The sequence below is a fragment of the Orycteropus afer genome, unplaced genomic scaffold, assembly GCF_000298275.1.
Source record: "Orycteropus afer afer isolate SDZICR_OR568_19922 unplaced genomic scaffold, OryAfe1.0 scaffold00057, whole genome shotgun sequence".
In the NCBI taxonomy this organism is placed as follows: domain Eukaryota; kingdom Metazoa; phylum Chordata; class Mammalia; order Tubulidentata; family Orycteropodidae; genus Orycteropus; species Orycteropus afer.
In genome coordinates, this window is record NW_006921644.1 from 11,601,501 (window position 1) to 11,618,579 (window position 17,079).

Below are 17,079 nucleotides of genomic sequence, written 5' to 3' on the forward strand. Positions count from 1 at the left end.
CGGCAAGCTGCCTCAGAGCCTCCACCCGGGGACGCGGCAAACCCAGGTCCCCAACACGCACGGCAAGCTGCCTCAGAGCCTCCACCCGGGGACGCAACAAACCTAGGTCCCCAACACGCACGGCAAGCTGCCTCAGAGCCTCCACCCGGGGACGCGGCAAACCCAGGCCAGGGCACAGCCTACTGCCTAGTGCCTGTCTGTGGTACTGGGCTCCCGCCAGGGGTCTGCAAGGAATGGGCAGTGCCAAGGCTCCTGCTCCTGAGGAGGTCCAATCAGCACACTACAGAGCAGGCGCCCACATGGGTCCCACTCAGCGACCCCTCTACACTTCTAGCACACAGTGGGGCCTGGGGGTGCTTCAGAAAGCCCACAAGGTGGGAGAACAAAGGGATTCCTGGCAAACAGAGGTTCAGTGAGAGGCTGGATCTCCCACATTAGAGAAACTGGGCGGTGGGGTCCATCTCTGCATCTCCTTGGATTTCCCTAATGCCTCTTAGTCCCCAAAATGGACTGAAGCAAGCCGCAGTAGCATAGTCACGTGGGAGGAGGGCCCGCAGCTGACAAACTTGAATTCTGGCATCAGAGTTACGGACAGGCAGCTTCCCTTGGGGCTCGAGCCCCCAACCAGAAAGCACAGCATGAGTTTCATGGCAAGCAGCACAGCAGCCATCTTCTCTGTTTCAATAGGGATCCCAAGGCAAATCTGCCTCATGCTAGAGCTCTGTGATCGATTAACAATGTCTGTCATGGGCACAAGCGCCAGAGAGGTAGTGTTTGTGCCCTGAACCTGCCCTCCTGAGCTGGGTGGGATCTGAGAGCCTTCTAACCCAGAACTTGAGCCAGGGGTCAACCTGGTCCTCACAAGAGGAAGACACCAAGCTAGTGGCAACGTGGAAGGTGGCATGTCCCCAGCAGACCAAACCTCTGGCTCTCAGGGTGAGTGCTCGCTTCAAGGCTGCAGCTAGCTAAGCTGGCCTCTGTAACCACAGAAGGCCTCCCCGTCTATATCGCAGCCCATCATGATGACACATCACTGTGCTGGTGCCCCACACATGACCCCCAGGAGAAGAAGGGCCAAGGGTTCCCATGCCGAGCACTGGAAGTTTCTGGACCTTGTGAGGGCACTTGGAAGGGAGGGTGCTGTCCATTCTGAGGGGACTGAAGAGGCTTTTGTGACTGCCCACAGTCACAGCCACCCTGAGGCCCCTCTGGGCTCAGAAACCAGCCCCCTCCCTCTATTCTAACCCCAAGCCCCTCCTCAGAAAAGGTTCAATACTGCCTTTGCTAGAGACTGGACTGACTTCACTAACTTCCCAAGAGACTCAGGCTTCTGTCTCTCTCTCTTTCTCACTAAAGTAAGGAAAATAAACAGCTGTGTTGATGCTTGTACCTGTAGGGGTTTATCATCTCTTCCGTGACAAAATTCAAGTAATTCCTGTAATTTAAAGAGCAGAGTTTAAATATCATTCCTTCTCGTGATTGTTGAAGAAAACAAAAATACGGAATTCCTCAGAGGTCCTCCTGGCTGCCCCGGCTCTGCTGGGGAGGAAGCCCCGAGTGTCTCCCCTGCTGGGCCCTTGTCCTTGGTGAGCAACCAGGCACCAGGCATCTACTGGGAGACTGGCAGTCCTGGTGGCAGAACAGTAGGGCACCATGGGAAAGCCGTGCCTGCCAAGCTCAGGCAGCTGTGCATTGTCCCCCCTGCAGGTGCAGCCAGCGCTGCCTCTAAGGCGGATGCAGAGCCCAGCCCAAGCTGGGATTCACCTCCTCCACTACATACGTATCTGCTGTGTGCACAGCTCACAACCCCTAGCGAGCCCTGAAGTTCAGGGCTTTGGTTTCCACACATCTGGGGATAGGAGGCCATAGGGGAAGGAAGCCCAGACAGACAACTGATGGGACAGAGCAGTGGGTATACCTGACTAGAGAGTGGATTGGCAGAGATGTTCACACTGAGGCCCTGTATGTGCTCCCAGGTACCATCTCCACAGCCTGACCTACCTCCTTCCTGTGCTCTTACTCTGCCCTGTACAGCTCGGCCTCAGAGCAGGGGCCCTGTGGTTGGGAACCCAGAGAGGAGCTGCAAGCAGGTCTCCTTGCTTCCAGCACCTTCCCTCACAGGCTGGTCCACAAGTACTGGTTGCAGCTTTATAAGCCCAAATGCCGTCCGCCTGACCATGAAGGCGGAGGCTTCTCCAGAGAGCCATCTTTGGAGCAGTCAAGCTGTGGGGCTGTGAGAGTGGCAAGGGCAGCCACCTGCCCTCTTCTGGGATGCCTAGGGCTGAGTGACACTCTGGGGGGACGACCACCCATGCCCCTAACTGCCCACTGGTGCCTGTGGGGGCCGGGGGTTTTGGACACTCATGGCCAAGGACCTGGACATTCTGGAACCTACCATCCTCCATAGGCAAAGAGGCCGCTGTATAACGCCAGGACAATGTTCCCCACGTCCCAGTTGGTGCCTTCGAACGAAGACTTGGGGTTCAGACTGGACACGTCACCTGAAAAGACCAAACAAACAGAGCTCTGAATGGAAGCCATGCTACAAGTCCTGGAATGTTCCCGGAGCAAAATACAGCGACGAAGAAAATCATCAGGGTGAAGGTGTTCCCATCACAGCAAATTAAAGGCACCTGCTGGTCCACCAGACCCAACCGTTTTCCAGACTTGTCCTGGGGCCGGGGAAAGGCCAGCACAGAGCTCTGTGTGCTCCTGACCACAACGTGGGAGGAATGTGGCCAGGCCAGGGGCCCAGGGCCTAGTCCAGGGTTGGAGGGTGGGCAGCTCTGTCTGCCGGCTGAAACTCTGCTGGGGACAGTCCCTCAGCTGTCTGAATATAGCTACCCAACTACACAGGAGGGCTGTGGTTGGTCTTCAGGGCTCTTGCAGGGCGGGCACATCCTATGAGAACTGGAAGCAGGCGCTGGGCATGTCTGGCTTTGCCTGGGGTGCATGATGTGCCAGCTCTGGGCCCACCTGAACCGCGGAGGCCAGGTGGATGGGCCTGGGTCTGCATCCCGCTCTCCAACCAGGTGATGCCAGCCTTGCTCCTGGTCCGAGAGGCAGGGCTTGGAGCGTGCCCCTGGGCTAGCAGCTGGACGGCCCGGCAGGGCCTGTGAACCGACTCTGATGTGGGAAGGCCCTGTGAGTGAGTGTGCCTGAATAAAGAGCCACGTCCCTCCACAGGGCACCACCTCTGGCAGGTCCCCCGGTGACTCAGCCACACGATGATTCCCATGTTGGGATGTGGGCTCTGCATCTTCCCAGTGACGGCTACAGCTCTGGTCACCCTGGGCAAGAGCAGGGCGACGGTGCACTGTTTACACGGACGCCATTGCCGGCACTGCGAAGGGGAGTGGATGTCCTCCCCACTCTGAGCCCCGAACGGGGCTGGGCTGAGGGTGGAAGGAGGGTGCTCCCATGGACACCAGCTTCTCACATGAGGCCAGCAGGCCCAGCCCTGCCTGGGCTCATTCGTGAGCTAAGGCCTTTGATCTTCTGCTCAGGGGCTCAGATGTGGGTTCTGGGGCCCATCAGCCCCCACCGCCTGCCCGGCAAAGCGGAGTCTCCTGACAACGGCAGGGCTGGGTCTGCTGGCACCCCCAGCCCGCCACCCTGCACGTGATCCCCTAGAGCCCTGCAGGATGCCTGGTCACAGGGTAGTCAGCAGGCTGGACGTGACCCTGCAGGGGCAGTGGGAGGAAGGGGCCCAGCAGCACTGAGAGCCAGGCTCTGTGGGGTGGGGGAGCCCACTGCCAGCAAGGAGCTGACCCGTGAAGAGAACAAGTGGGTCCCGTGTCTCAGAGCTTGGACGTGCTCTGCCTCAGGGCCTGGGCCTGGCTCCTGGGGACATGGGTCAGCCCCCACCTCACCGCTCCCCCCTCACTGGTCAGCACGTCTCAGAGGTGGGCTGACAGCCTGCCTGGCGCTATCCCAGACTATACACCTTCCTGGAATACCATGAACGCTCTGAGTATGTGGAGATGGCCCGAGACTGTTCTCAGCACCCATCTCCAAAACTCAGGACCCCCCAGGGTGTGCAGGGCTGGCCCAGGTCTCAGCCACTCCTGGGAAGTCAGGACAAAGGCTCCCCACAGGGCATCTGTAATTTCCTATTTCCTCACCAGTGTGTTCTGTTTCCCTGCTGCTGCGACTCAAACCACTGTCCTGTCCACGCTCCGAGGCAGCTCTCGGGGTGGCTATGAATACCAACAGCCCCTCAAACTTGAGTCTGAACTCACAACCCTGCTCCCAAGTGTGGTGGAGATGGGACAACCTGTAAGGGCTGCTGCTACTTCTGCCAAGGATGAGATTCGAGGCTTAAAAGGGACCAGGAGGTGCTGAGGCAGGAAGTCTCCAGGCCCAGGGTGGGGGATAGGCTCATCAGGGGGCTCGCCATGCCAGCAGCAGGGGCTGCTTCAGCTGCTATTGTGGAGGAGACATGAGCTGGGCCACAGCAGGGCCAGGAGAAGCCCATTCACAGCGGAGGCCACACAGTGTCTCGGGCACCTCAGCAGGTCGGCACCAGTCACCCACGGGGGCAGAGACCACATCCTGCTTGGGACCACGTGCCTGGGGGTGGGTGGGTCTGAGTGACTCCCAGCGGCACAGACGCCACTCACACCACCCGGGAGCCTCCTCTCTGCACAAGGGCACAGGGTCTCCTTCCCCGGCCGTGAGTGTGGCCCAGCAATGCCACGTGGGAGGGAAGCCGTCTATCTGCTCTGTCGAGGCCACTCTGTATCTGCTCTGAGAAAGACAAGGGGGTGCTTTCACTGGACATGCTGTGGTCTGACAGACACACAACGGTCCCATTGTCCCCTCCTGGGAAGGGCGTGACAATAGGCAGAGCAGAGCCTTCCTGCTGCCAGCCCTCCCTCCAGCCCGACCTTGGGGCTATAGCTCTCTGGGTGTCATAGGTAGGGAGCTGCTGGATGAAAAGACACAAAGGCAGGGGAAGGGAGGCCGGGGTACATCCTCCATTGGGATGGGCAGGTGAGGCGCTCCTGCATGGTGGTCTCATCACACTAGGGCTTTTGGCTCTATCTCCAGCATACACTGATGGTCGGCCCCCACCCACAGCTCCCCACGCCCTCCACCTACAGGCCCGAGATCAGCCTCCTCCATGGGGTCCACCCCTCACGCCAGCCCCGCAAGCAGCCCTGCTTGTTGTCTGCTGCTGTTCCCTGTCCCACACTCTGGCACGCTTGGGGACGGCAGGGCTACCTCTCTGCCTCTGCCTCTCTGTCCTTGTCATGTCCTGGGCACAGGGCCTGGCACGGGGGTGGTGGTGAGCAAGCACTGTCACCCATGAACGAATCCTGACTTCACTTGACATTGAAGACGCCAAGGTGAAGGGGTGCTATGTGATCTGTGGCCCTGGTGCCAGTGGCCTCAGTGCCAGGCTGGAACCTGGACCCTGGGCCTGCTGGGCTCTACGGCCCCGGCCCTGTCTGTGCCACAGGTGCTGGCCATGTCGAGGGGCACATGGTCGCAGAGCTGGGTAGAGCAGGGAACCCAGGCGAAAGGGGGGCAGCCTGTGGGCCAGTCAGCGGGGCCGCAGATCTGCAGATGCAAACGAGCCGCTGCCAGTCAGCTGCTGGGCAGCCTCCACCTGCCTGAGGGTTCTGGAGCCTCAGGGAGAAACGGAGTCAAAGCACGTTCCAACACCACATCCTCTGCAAACAACTGTGTATATCTGGGCCCGGGAAACGGCTCTCTGAAGGCGAAAGGGCTGGGAATTCTGCAGACACGGCAGAGGGACTGAGCGGGGGAGCCTGGGGGTGGATGTGTCTGATGGCAGGCAGGATTATAAGCCCATTCTGTGTCGAGGGCAACAAAAGCTCTTTGCTGCGTCCGCTGAAATACGTGTTCACGGCAACGGGCCCCTCCTGAATGCCTCGTCTGTCTTTTATCTCATCAGATTAGCCAAGCAAATACCTTCACGCACAAGATCCTGCTCAGATGACATTGGCTAGCGGGACAGCCTCCAGGCCCAGGGGACTCTCCTCTGCCCAGAAAACTGGCCCAGCTCCGGGTGGGGGAGTTACTTGGCACTGGCTGGATTGACCCTGGACACCCTGGGTGCCCATGGAGTCAAGGAGTCTCGTCTTCAGAGCAGATGCTGGAGCTGAAAGCCCAGGAGGTCCTCAGAAACCGGCAGGGGGTCCGTGTGGGCAGGGCCACTGGTGACCTGAGTAAACCCCAGGCCTAGCCCCGCTGCAGGCCACGGGGTGGTTCTGAGATGAGGAATTGGAGACACTTGCTAGACAGTGGGCCTTCTGAACGAGGGGGAGACCGGTTGCGACTCCTCACAAGAGTGGTCGTGACAACGCAGCTGCCAGGTGCTGGGTGCCTGCCAGGCCACGTTACACACTCCGCACACAGAGGTGGTTACAGTCTGGAAGACTGCTCCACTCGGCTCCACTGGCTGCGTGGACCAGCACCGTGGCTTCCCCAGCCCAGGATGGGCTACTGGGTGACAGCCATGTACCCCCAGGCCACAGGGCCTGTGCCCAGCCCTGTCCACAGTGAGTGCGTCTCCTTGACGGCTTCCAGCACTGTCCGTGGACGAGCTCACAAGCCTGTGAAGGGAGGTGCTGGGCAGCCAGCTGGCGTGGGGGGGTCGCGTACACAGCTGGAATTCCAGGCACGATCTCATTCCGAGGACACGCTGGGGCGGTGTGGTGGTCTCCCACTCACCAGTTCACGGCAGAGGGCCTAAGGTGGGCGTGGACAGGGGCTCCACCAAGATGCAGGCCAAGACGAGAGTGCTGTGGAGAGGGACCTCAGCCTAAGCTGGTCCCCACTTCTCGTGTCTGTGGAAGGCTGAGGGTGTGGGTGGCAGATCTGGCTCAGACCCTGGCCCTCCCCGCCACAGCAGGAAACCCGAGGGCAGCTTGGGGCTGGGTGAGCTGCAGGCAGAGTCGGTGATCTGAGGGTAGGAGTGCCAGCACCTCGCTCGGCGCCCACACTCACCGCCGGCCTCCCACGGCCCTCCTCTTGGTGAGGGCTCGGCACTCACCGCCGGCCTCCCACCACCCTCCTCCTGGTGAGGGATCGTAACTATTTGTAGAGTTTTGGAAACAAGCTATCCATCACCTGCGCTCTGCCCAGGGCCCCGCCCCTCGCTCTGAGCGCTCTCAGCCTCCTTGCTCCAGCCACCTCAGGGGTAGGGGCAGCCATGACATGCTCGGGGGTAAGAAGATGGACGCTCAGCCGGTGTGCAGCCAGGTCACAGGCAGCAGCTCGCACAGCCGGGCTCGGACAGTCTGCTCCAGGGCTGCCTTTCTGGCTGCTGTCTTACATGCCAGCTGGGAGGATAGAACTGAGCTCGGGACGCAACAGGCCAGCTCACAGAGGCCTCTCCTCAAGGCAGAGACACCAAGGCTGGGGCTCGGGGGGTGGGGGCTCTCTACCACCTCAGTCCCAACAAAGGGCTAGGACTCCAGGCACAAACCCGTGCCCAGGGGCCTTCCCGCAGCACAGTCCCAAGCACAGAAACGTCACAAACTGGGGACCGTGAACTCTGATGATGGAGCGGCCGACCAGGCCATAGTATGCCAACGCTGAAAAGACACGCCTAAAACAAACGTTTGCGCATGGTGTGTGTGCGCTCAGTCTCTGAAAGGCGCCCACAGAGAACCACGCACACCTGCACGCTGGGCGGACCCTGTGCCAGCACACTTTCCCACCTTCTCTCGTCCTCCTCCCAGCAGCCCTCAAAGAAGGGGAGACAGGCTCAGAGAGGGTTGGCTACTTTCCAAGGCCACACAGAATAGGAGGCAGGGTCAGGCCCAGCCTAAAGCCCATGCTCTCCTCTGTACCAGCCTGGCCCACTGGTGTCTGAGAGATGCAGGTGCTGTTCAGCCTCATTACTTGGGTTCCCAAGAGCAGGGCCACCCCTGAGGCTACTGAGTGGGGGCTGACCAAGACAGACTGCCTGGGGGTGGAGGATGGACCAAGAAGGTTCCACTGGGGCTGGGACATGCTGCATCCTCAGCTAGGTGACCATCACTGGACATGAGACCTGTGCAGTGAACAGCACAGTGCTGACAGCCCCCAACACCAGTGGTGTTCATGACATGCTGTTTTATCAGGGAGGAGTGGTGGCTCCGAGGTCAGGGAGCTCAGGGGGGCAGGATCCTGTGCCTTGCCCCCCTCACCTCCTTGCTGGGGGTGCTTTTCCACATGAGTCTCAGAGTTCACAGAGGCCTAATCCGTCTGCCTCTCCCAGACAGGTGACTCACCTGTCATGTCCTATGGAATACACCCCAGTGCCCTATACGGCAGGCCTGAGAGTGGGGAGGCACCAGAGGGGGACCCCCAGCCCATTTATGATGAGGCACACATTGTGAGCACCATCGAGTCACGAGGGACCCCATGGCCCACTTACGACGGAGACACACACTGTGGGAGATGTTGGGGTCTTGGGGCACCCATAGCCCATTTATGACAGGGACAGGTTGGTTTGGTCTGTGCCCCTTCCTGTGGAGTCAGAAGACCCCAGCAGGGAGCCTAGAAGTGTCTTGGGGACTGAGGGGCCGGACTTACCCCTCCCGATCTGCACGAAGCCCAGCAGGATGATCAAGGCCAGCGCCAAGAGTTTGGCAGCTGCGAAGGCGTCCTGGACACGGGTGGCGGCCTTCACGCTGTAGCAGTTCACGGCCGTAAGCAGCACTGGGGGAGAGGGAGGATGGTGTGAGTGACGGCCAGACATGCCCTTCGGGGAAGCACTGGCCACACCAGGGAGAAGCCTGCCACCAGCCTGTCTGGGGACCCTGGGCCTGCCCCCCCCCCCCAGCCCTTCTGGGGTTTCTGGTTTCCTGCCACCTGTCTGGATGAACTAGATGGTTGTCCAGGTGCAAGGCCAAAGACCAAAAAGGCCAAATGTTCTTGACATTCAGCAGACCTGCAACCCCAGGTACCCCAAGCACCATAAGGGATTTCCTCGTCAAAGGAATGAATTTCAGGCACGGTGGCACCTGTTTTTGGAAAGAGACTCTGGGGAGAACCCCTACCTTCCTTCCACTGCTCCCACCTTCGCCTCCCCATACCTGTGCCGCCCTTACAATCACACCTTTGTCTCTGGGAGGCTGAAGTGAAAATTCGATCTTGCCACCTGGAGGCCTACTGCATTCACTCACTGACCCTGCCTGATTGGTCAGACACCAGCCCAGCGCTGCCACGTTTCTGACGCAGGAGCCCTCTCCCCTCAGGAGTCAGGTGTGTGGGACAAGCACAGACCTCGGACAAGCAGACCCACCCGTCCACAAGCCCCTCTTCAGCCCCAGGCCGGCCTGGATGGCTTCCATGCTGTAAGAAAACCCCACCTGCGCCCAGCTCTGATGCCGCAGGAGCCACCCGGTGACAGTGCGAGAAACCCGCCGTGGCGTATGGCCCCTGCGCGGCCCGCGGTCTGAGGGAGCGTATCGGGGCTGGCTGGGCCGACAAGTGGACTTGGGGTGATGGCACTGGATGGGGCAAGGTTTAGGGGGCGGGTCTGGGAGCAGGCTGGGCGAGATGACAAAGAACCCAGACCCACAAGGCATGAGGAACAAAGGGAGGAATTCAGAAATGCCCCGCACAGGGGCACGCTAGGGTTCGCTGTGGTGCCTTGGGCTCGGCCCAGTGCAGACTGCAGAGCCCAGGGCTGGCCACCCTCCAGGGACTGAGAGACCTGGCAGACGCCCTGCACGGCTGTAGGCGCCCCACCCAGACCTGAGCCCACAAACGGGCACCCTTCCTGCATGGGGCCACAGTTGCCAGAATTGCTTTGCCAGGCGATTGGAGTCACCTCCTGGGGCCCCCTGAGGGCCCAGTGGGGCCCAACATGCACCCCCAGCACAAGGAGACAGGCTGGGTACCCAGAGCCTGGAGAGGCCGTGAGCACGTGATAGGGGGTGCCAGCTGCGGCCCACTCCCTGGTCAAACCCACCACGTTCAAACCCGGGCAGCGAGTAAGCACCGCCAGCTGGGGGACTGCTGGAGAGAGCCCTGCAGCTGCTGCCTCACGACCAGACGCGCTTGGCTTGGAGCCGGCAGCGGGCCCACCCTCCCAGGTGCCGCATTCACACCTGGATCTGGACGCAGGCGTCTTCCTGTGAGCACCACCCGGCACGTGCTGCACGCGTGGGGGCAGCAGCAAGGGCGACATGCTGGGTCACACCCTCTCCTCCCCACAGAGCTGGCCTTCAGGGTCCCCAGTGGGCTGTCCCACGTCCCCTACAGTGTGCGGGGCTCCCACAGGTCGGTCCCTGCTGACTGACACGAGGCGGCCACCACAGGCACAAGGCAGCCAGCAAATGTCCTTGGCGCTCTGGGAGGAACTGCGGGCTCACCTCCCTCGGGGACAACCAAGCTTTTGGCCTGCAGGACCCTGGTGGCGTGACGGTTAAGGCGCTCCGCCGCCACAGCAAGGCTGGCAGCTGGGCCCTCCCAGTGGCTCCAGGGAGAAGGGTGTGAGCCCAGGAGGCCCCATGGGGCAGTTCCACTCTGTCCGCCAGGGTTGCTACGTGGGGATACACTCAGGGCACAGGGTTGGTGTGGGGGACAGCCCGCTCTGTCCCCTCGGTTTTCTCTGCGTGTGGTCTCTGTACAGCTCTGCAGAGGCCACCCGAGACCAGGCCCAGAGCCTAGAAGGGTCGGGCTCAAGATGGAGGCAGCAGCCTTTAGCTGCAACTCTGACATGGGGACGCACCATGCCCCTGTGCAGCCAAGAGAGTGGGGCTGGGACAGCCCGGTGCCGCCCGCATGCAGGGGCAGCTCACATAGCGCCTGCTCACGCAGGTGGTGATCCTGAGCCCATGCACCGAGTGGCTCGCCTCACTTAGTGCCCGCTCACACAAGGCGGCAGCCCCGCCTACATGCAGGGGTGGCTCGGCTCGCATAGTGCCCTCTCCCCTGTAGGATGCTTGTGGTTGTTGGTGCTGTCACGGGTGTGTAGGCTTAAAGGAGATGATGAGGACCAGCTCTCGGGGGCATGCAAGAACCTCAGGCACTGTGACCACAGCCAAAGTGGCCACAGTGTCCCTGGTGGGAGACCGAGGAGCCTGGCCCAGGGGTCACAAAGTTAGGGGCCGACTTGGGGACCAGGGTCCTTCCCAAAGGGATCTGGGTGGAGGTGAGGCCATGCTCAGCCAAGCCCTCAGGACAAGTGAAGTGACAGGTGCGGTCAGGTCCCTCTTGCACAGACAAGGCCAGGGGCTCAGAGAGGCCCCAAGGGCCTGCGGGCACCATGGCCAGCTGCGGCCATGGCCTGGCGCTGTGTTGATGGGTTGGCCTGCCTGGTGCCTGTTTCCCTGGCACTGGAGGTGGGGACAGACGAGGGAGGGTGAGTGGAGAGCCCCTCTCCCCAGGCATCTAGTGCGCATTGGCTGTGGAGGCCCCGTGCTTCCAGGCTCCTCTTGCCTGGCACCACACGCCATCCTGAGACACCAAGGAGGCAGGACAGCATGGCTTTTCTGGGACCTCTCACATTTGCTCATGGCCGATGTGACAACAGCAGATACCAGCATCTGCATCCCTGAGGAGCACATGGCTTCCCAGATTCCACAAGAGGAAGGCAGGTTGAGTCACAGGCCTGCCACCAGCAGGGTGGGCTCGGGCCCTAGGAGGAAAGGGCCGGCCCAGACTGAGCCGACTTTGGACACACCGGCCGGCGGGTCTCTGCCTCCCCCAAGAAGCGCAGTGTGTGGCTCTGGGCAAGCCCACTCCACCAGCCGTGGCCACAGCCACCCATCCAGGGCCTTGCGGGTGCTTCTCCCCACTTTACAGGTGAGGACACCAAGGCTCCAGGGAGGGAAGGGATGTGCCAAGAGGTCCCGGCCCGTGGGCACCTGGATATGAGGTAGTCACAAGCTGTCCCTGAGGGGCTGGGCCCCCCAGCGCCCCTCCACTGGGGACGAGACGTACACCCCACTCAGGATCCAGCCCAGCTGTTCCTGGGCAAACCCAGCCCTGGACGCCCCCCACCCCGCCCGAACGGAGGAGAGGCAGCAGGTACCCAGGGTCAAGTACAGCTCCACCTACACACCCGGGGGAAGGCAGGCAAAAAGGCCTCAGGACCATTCTGTTACTTTATGAAAAGAAGAACTGAGCCATCAAACTGTTAACAGGTTTAACAGGTCACTTAACTCGGGCTGATGAGTAAACAAACCTGTATTATTCCCTAAGGTGTTTCCTTTTCTCTTAATTTCAGGCTACAATTCAACCCTCAGTAAATCTCCCAGTTCACAGGGTCTTGTGCTCTTGGGGCTGTTGTGGGGGAAGGGCTGACTCAGCTCTGCCAGATGAACGCCACCACCTTGATGGCTGCCTGGCTTCCCCAGGCCTTAGGTTCCCCTGCTAGCACTGTCACTGTAGCCCATGTTGACGTCAGCCCTGTCGCTGACGCCCAGCCCTTCTGCAGCAGAGATGGGGTGGGGGCGGGGTCGCCAGCAGGAACATGGGGGTGAGGGGTGCTGCCAGGATGCGGCCAGGCTGAGGCACCCAGGCCCCGCTGCACAGGCAGGGAGCCAGCACCTCAGATAAGTATGGCCTCGTCACCCACCACAGCAGCTGGGTCCAGGGAGATAACAGCCCCTCCCTGGGAGGAGCTGCACCCGTGGGTGAGGAGACAGCCAGAGTGCCTGGCCCTGGTTCACCCCACAGGCCAGCTGGGAACCTGTCTGAAAGTGGCCCGGGGTGTGGCAGACAGACCGAGAGTGGCCCTGGCCTGGCTCAGGGATTCCCTGCCTCCTTCCGGTGGGGCTTCTCCCACGCCCTCTGCTCCTCCTGGCCCGCGAAGACCCTTGCTCTGTGTGCGCCTTGAAGGCAGATGCCTTCCTCCGTCCTGGCTTGTAGCTGGAACCCAGCTGGGCCTCCCCTGGTTACCTATGCAACTTCAGAGGGTCCCTGGTCACAGCCACAGCCTGCACGTGATGTCCCTTACTGATGTGTGACTTCAAGGGCATAGCCCTCAGGGTCAAGGTGGGACCAGGCCCCACACACTCAGGCCTGCTCCCCATGTCTCTCTCTTTACTGAAGACAGGGGAAGGGCCCCTCGCTGGGGTGGGAAGCGGGGGAGACTCGGCAGCCTCCTCTCCTTCCCCTCACCTCTCCCAGCTGCCTGGAGCAAAGGCTGGGGCACGAGCCTACCTGAAACAAAGCAGCCCACCAAACAGAGCCCACCTCCCCTGCTTCCTGTAGGAACTGAGGTGTTTCTGGGTGTGACTTTCAGGACCATGCATGGCTATGCTGCCCCCACAGGGGGCCAGCTGTCAGATCCAGCTGGGGAGGACTAAGACTCCAGGTGGACAAGGACCCTGCTATCCGGACTCCATCCCATCCCCACAGGCCGAAGGTGGCCCAGAGGAAGTGGCCACCAGTCCTGTCTCCCGAGCGTACAGGGTCCCTCTGCTGGCACCAGGCCATGAGCAGGGCAGCTGACCATGGCCACCACAGCTGTGACCGATCCGGGCCCTCAGCTGGGCCTGACACCTGTTCCACCTGGTGCTGGGAACCACTGAGAGGTCATCATCTTGGATGGTCTGCAGGGGTGGGGCCTCGGAGGGACCTAAGGGCTCTCCACAGGCAGAGGAGAACGTGTGTAGTTTGGACTGTGCCCGGAGGACTGGGGTGACACTCCAGACAAACTGGAACCCTGGAGGGCCCTGCCACTCCTGCCGACTCCCCAACTTTGTGTGACGAGAAATGGCTTGTGGATGGACGGCCACGCCCCTTCCACTTCTCACGACACACAGCTCTGTCCAGCATGGGGACCTGAGGGTCCACACACAACCTGATCGAAGGACGTGGTCATGTCCAAACATGGCCCCAGGAGGGATGAGCGTGGCAAATGCTGAGCTGGCCCTCACCTGATGGCGGGGCCTGGCAGGGCAGCAAGCACCTGCTGGGCAGGTGTCCTGAGGCTCCAGAAACAAGGGGACCCCTCCCAGCCTGTACGCGCCACCTGGCCAGGTGACCTGGGGTGTCTGAGGTCCTGTTTCGTCCTTCATGAGGTGGGAGCGCCGCCCCTGCTCTGGGCAGCCTGCCGACAGGGCCTGTGACACACAGGATGAGAGATCCCACCCCAGAAAAGACGTCGCAGTGTCCCACCCACCCACATGTTCGTTTTGTACTTTTTAAATTACCCAACTGTACATCTGTATCAGAGAGCCCTGGAGATGCACCTGCCCTGTGAGCTGCAGGAACACCAGGGGAGAGCGGGTTTGTGTGTGCGTGTGCGTGCGTGTGCGCGTGCAGGACAGCGAGGGCCTCGTGTCTCACTCCCCACACCTGTACGGTCTGAATTTTTAAGTGATAATGTACTCTTGTGTGACTCAATTCTTAATTAGAAAAATAAAATTAGATCTTCCCTCCACCCCCAACCTGAGATCTCCCTGCCGTGGGCCAGAGAGGCAATTCCCCGCTCTGCCCGGCACCCTCAGGCAGCCAGCGAAGGCTTGGGAGCAAGCGGCCCATGTTAAACAAGAGCTCAGGCCTTGAGAGAGAATACTCTGTCTTGAACCCTGGGCTGGAATGGTAAATGGTTAGCAATGACGAAAACAGACGGCAGGGGTTCTCATGCAACAAGCAAACCAGAGAATCTCTTCACAGGCTTGTTCCTTCCCCAGCCCAAACAAAGCCGTCTCCAGTGCCCAACTCCAGTTTATCAGCAGACCGACCGTTGGTGCATTTGGACCAAACAGCAGCAGCCCCCTGCACCCTGCTGCGGTCGGTCACTCTCTTCCATTTCAGGAAGGCTTCTACTCCCGGGCCTGGTGATGACAGCATGCAGGGGTGCAGGGTGAACAGAGCCGTTGTTTTGCCCATCCGCATTCACGGTTCTGAAACGCCCCTCACCAGCAGTGTGATACAGGTGGAATCACGCCCCGCATCCCACAAAATTCCAATAGCTTCACACCTGAGTGGTCCGGCACCCACAAGTATGGCCAGTCAGGGCCACACACCCACCAAAACACCCCCGAGGGGAGGCACGGTGCCCCTCCCCAGATTTCATGGCTACTGACTCCTAACCATACATTTAGCTCCAAGACCCCCCCTCCCCAAGACCCTGAGCTTGTATGAGCGCTCAAGATTCAGGCAGAGTCCTAAAGCAGGTGGCAGCTCTCAGCTCAAACCAATCAATCAAAGTTTGGAAGTGCTCAGGGCGCCAACGTAAACTTGGAAAGCAGGGCACTTCAAGCCTTTCAAACCCTCTTAGAAGCTGCTCAAGCGGCTGGCTTGGAACCGCCAAGAGCCAAAAAAAAAAAAAAAAAAAAAAAAAATCACATGGCTTTGGTACAGAAGAATTTTTCCTAAAATCTCAGGAGAAAACTTTTGCAAAGCAGTCATTCTCTCGGGCCCAGTTCACTCAGTGTGTAAATCGTGTCCAGGAACATACTAGGACCATGCCCAGAACATATGAGGGCCAGGCTCCACAACATATTAGCACCATGTCTAAAGGCTGTTGTTTCTTAGCACCATTCGGGACTCCCAAGGCCACTTCTCGCTGGCTTTCCCTCCACCTCAGCACAACAGAAATGCGGGCATCTGCAGGCAGGCGCCCCTATTTTCACCACTGGGCGGCCTCAGGACTAAACACTGCTGCTTTGCCAAAATGAGGCGTGATCGCTAGCCAAATAAAGCATCATGTTTAAACTCCGAGTCAGCCCGTATAACCAACGCCTGATATGGGGGCACAGAGATTAGAAATGAATGTTTGTTTTTTTTTAAGAGCAATTTCCTCCTCAACCACCAATCGGCTCAGACAGGAAATGATCCTGTTCAGAGACTCCACGTGGGTGCATGCAAGAGGCAGAGAATATTACTCAGCACCGCCTGAAGCTGAAGTTTCAATGGGCTCAGGGGACCAAGGAATCTAGGAGCGACGCAGCAGGGCCCCTGCGAGGGGCGCCTCGGTGCTGTGCACCTGGGATGCCGAGGCGCACACAATGACCGGTGACCTTAGCTTAGAGCTGCGGGGACGCAGGGCTGGCGCAAGCATGCAGGGATGGGTGATCCTGGGTACAGGGATGTCTGCGGATGCTGGGATGGTGTGGGGACCGCGTTCGCGCGCGCCCTGAGCTCGGGGCTGCTACTCACGCACGCAGAGGCAGGCCACGAGCTTGGCCGCCTCCTCGGGCACCGGGCAGGTGGGGAAGAGCGGCTTGAGCAGGTAGGTGGCGAAGACGAGCGCCACGATGTACTGCGAGGAGGGCCGGATGATGAGCAGCTCGATCCAGAGCTTGAGGAAGGCGGGCAGCGAGCCGTAGACCTCCAGCATGTAGGCGTAGTCGCCGCCGGACTTGGAGATGGTGGTGCCCAGTTCTGCGTAGCACAGCGCGCCCACGATGGAAAACACGCCGCACGCGGCCCACACCACGAGCGACAGCCCCGGCGAGCCCGCTTCCTTGAGCACGCCCGTGGGCGTCACGAAGATACCCGAACCGATGATGGTACCCACGATGATGGCCACGCCGTTAAGCAGCGTGATTGAGCGCTGCAGCGTGACCCCCTCGCCGCCCGCCGCGGGCTCCGCGCGCTGCTCCGCCAGCATCCGTTCCCGCGTCTGCCGCTCCTCCTCCTCCTCGGTCGCCGTCCGGGCAGCCGACGAGCGCCGCTTCGGCGCCGCGCCCGCCATGCTGCCGCGCTCGACCGGAGGCTGAACACAAGAAAGCGCGGCCCGTGTGGCTGCGAGTGGGGCGTGACGGGCTCCAAGCACACTTATATAGCCTCTGGAACCCCGCCCCCACGGCCCGCTCCAGGCCCCGCCCCCTTCCGCCGCGCTCGGCGCCGCGCCGCGCTCCGAGGCCCCGCCCCACGCCAGCCCCTGCGAGACCCTAGGCTCAAGGCTCCGACTAGCTGCCGCGCGCCCGCCCGCCCCTCAAGGCCCGGTACTCGGACGCAGCTCAACTCGCGCTGAGGGGTGCGCCGGCCCCGCCCACACCCGCACAGGCCCCGCCCCGCCCCCGCCCACCGGCCGCTCCGAGGCCCCGCCCCTGCCGCCTGACCTGGAGAACATGGAGCCTCCTCACAGGACCGGCCCTGGTGGTCTCCGAGACCTCGATCCCAGGTGGGCGCCAGCCGCCACCTGGC

At 61.0% G+C, this 17,079-nt stretch overlaps 1 protein-coding gene across 1 annotated transcript in view; it reads right to left on the reverse strand.

The window, feature by feature from the left end:
* SLC7A5 (solute carrier family 7 member 5) overlaps window positions 1–16,624 on the reverse strand; it is a 22,823-nt gene extending 6,199 nt beyond the window's left edge. Inside the window, exons 1-4 of the mRNA XM_007939155.2 lie at window positions 16,087–16,624; window positions 8,554–8,679; window positions 2,396–2,501; window positions 1,391–1,435 (exon numbers count right to left, since the gene is read on the reverse strand). Of these exons, the coding sequence (XP_007937346.1) occupies window positions 1,391–1,435; window positions 2,396–2,501; window positions 8,554–8,679; window positions 16,087–16,624 (815 nt within the window). The remainder of the gene's footprint in view (window positions 1–1,390; window positions 1,436–2,395; window positions 2,502–8,553; window positions 8,680–16,086) is intronic.
* Window positions 16,625–17,079: the final 455 nt, after the last annotated feature.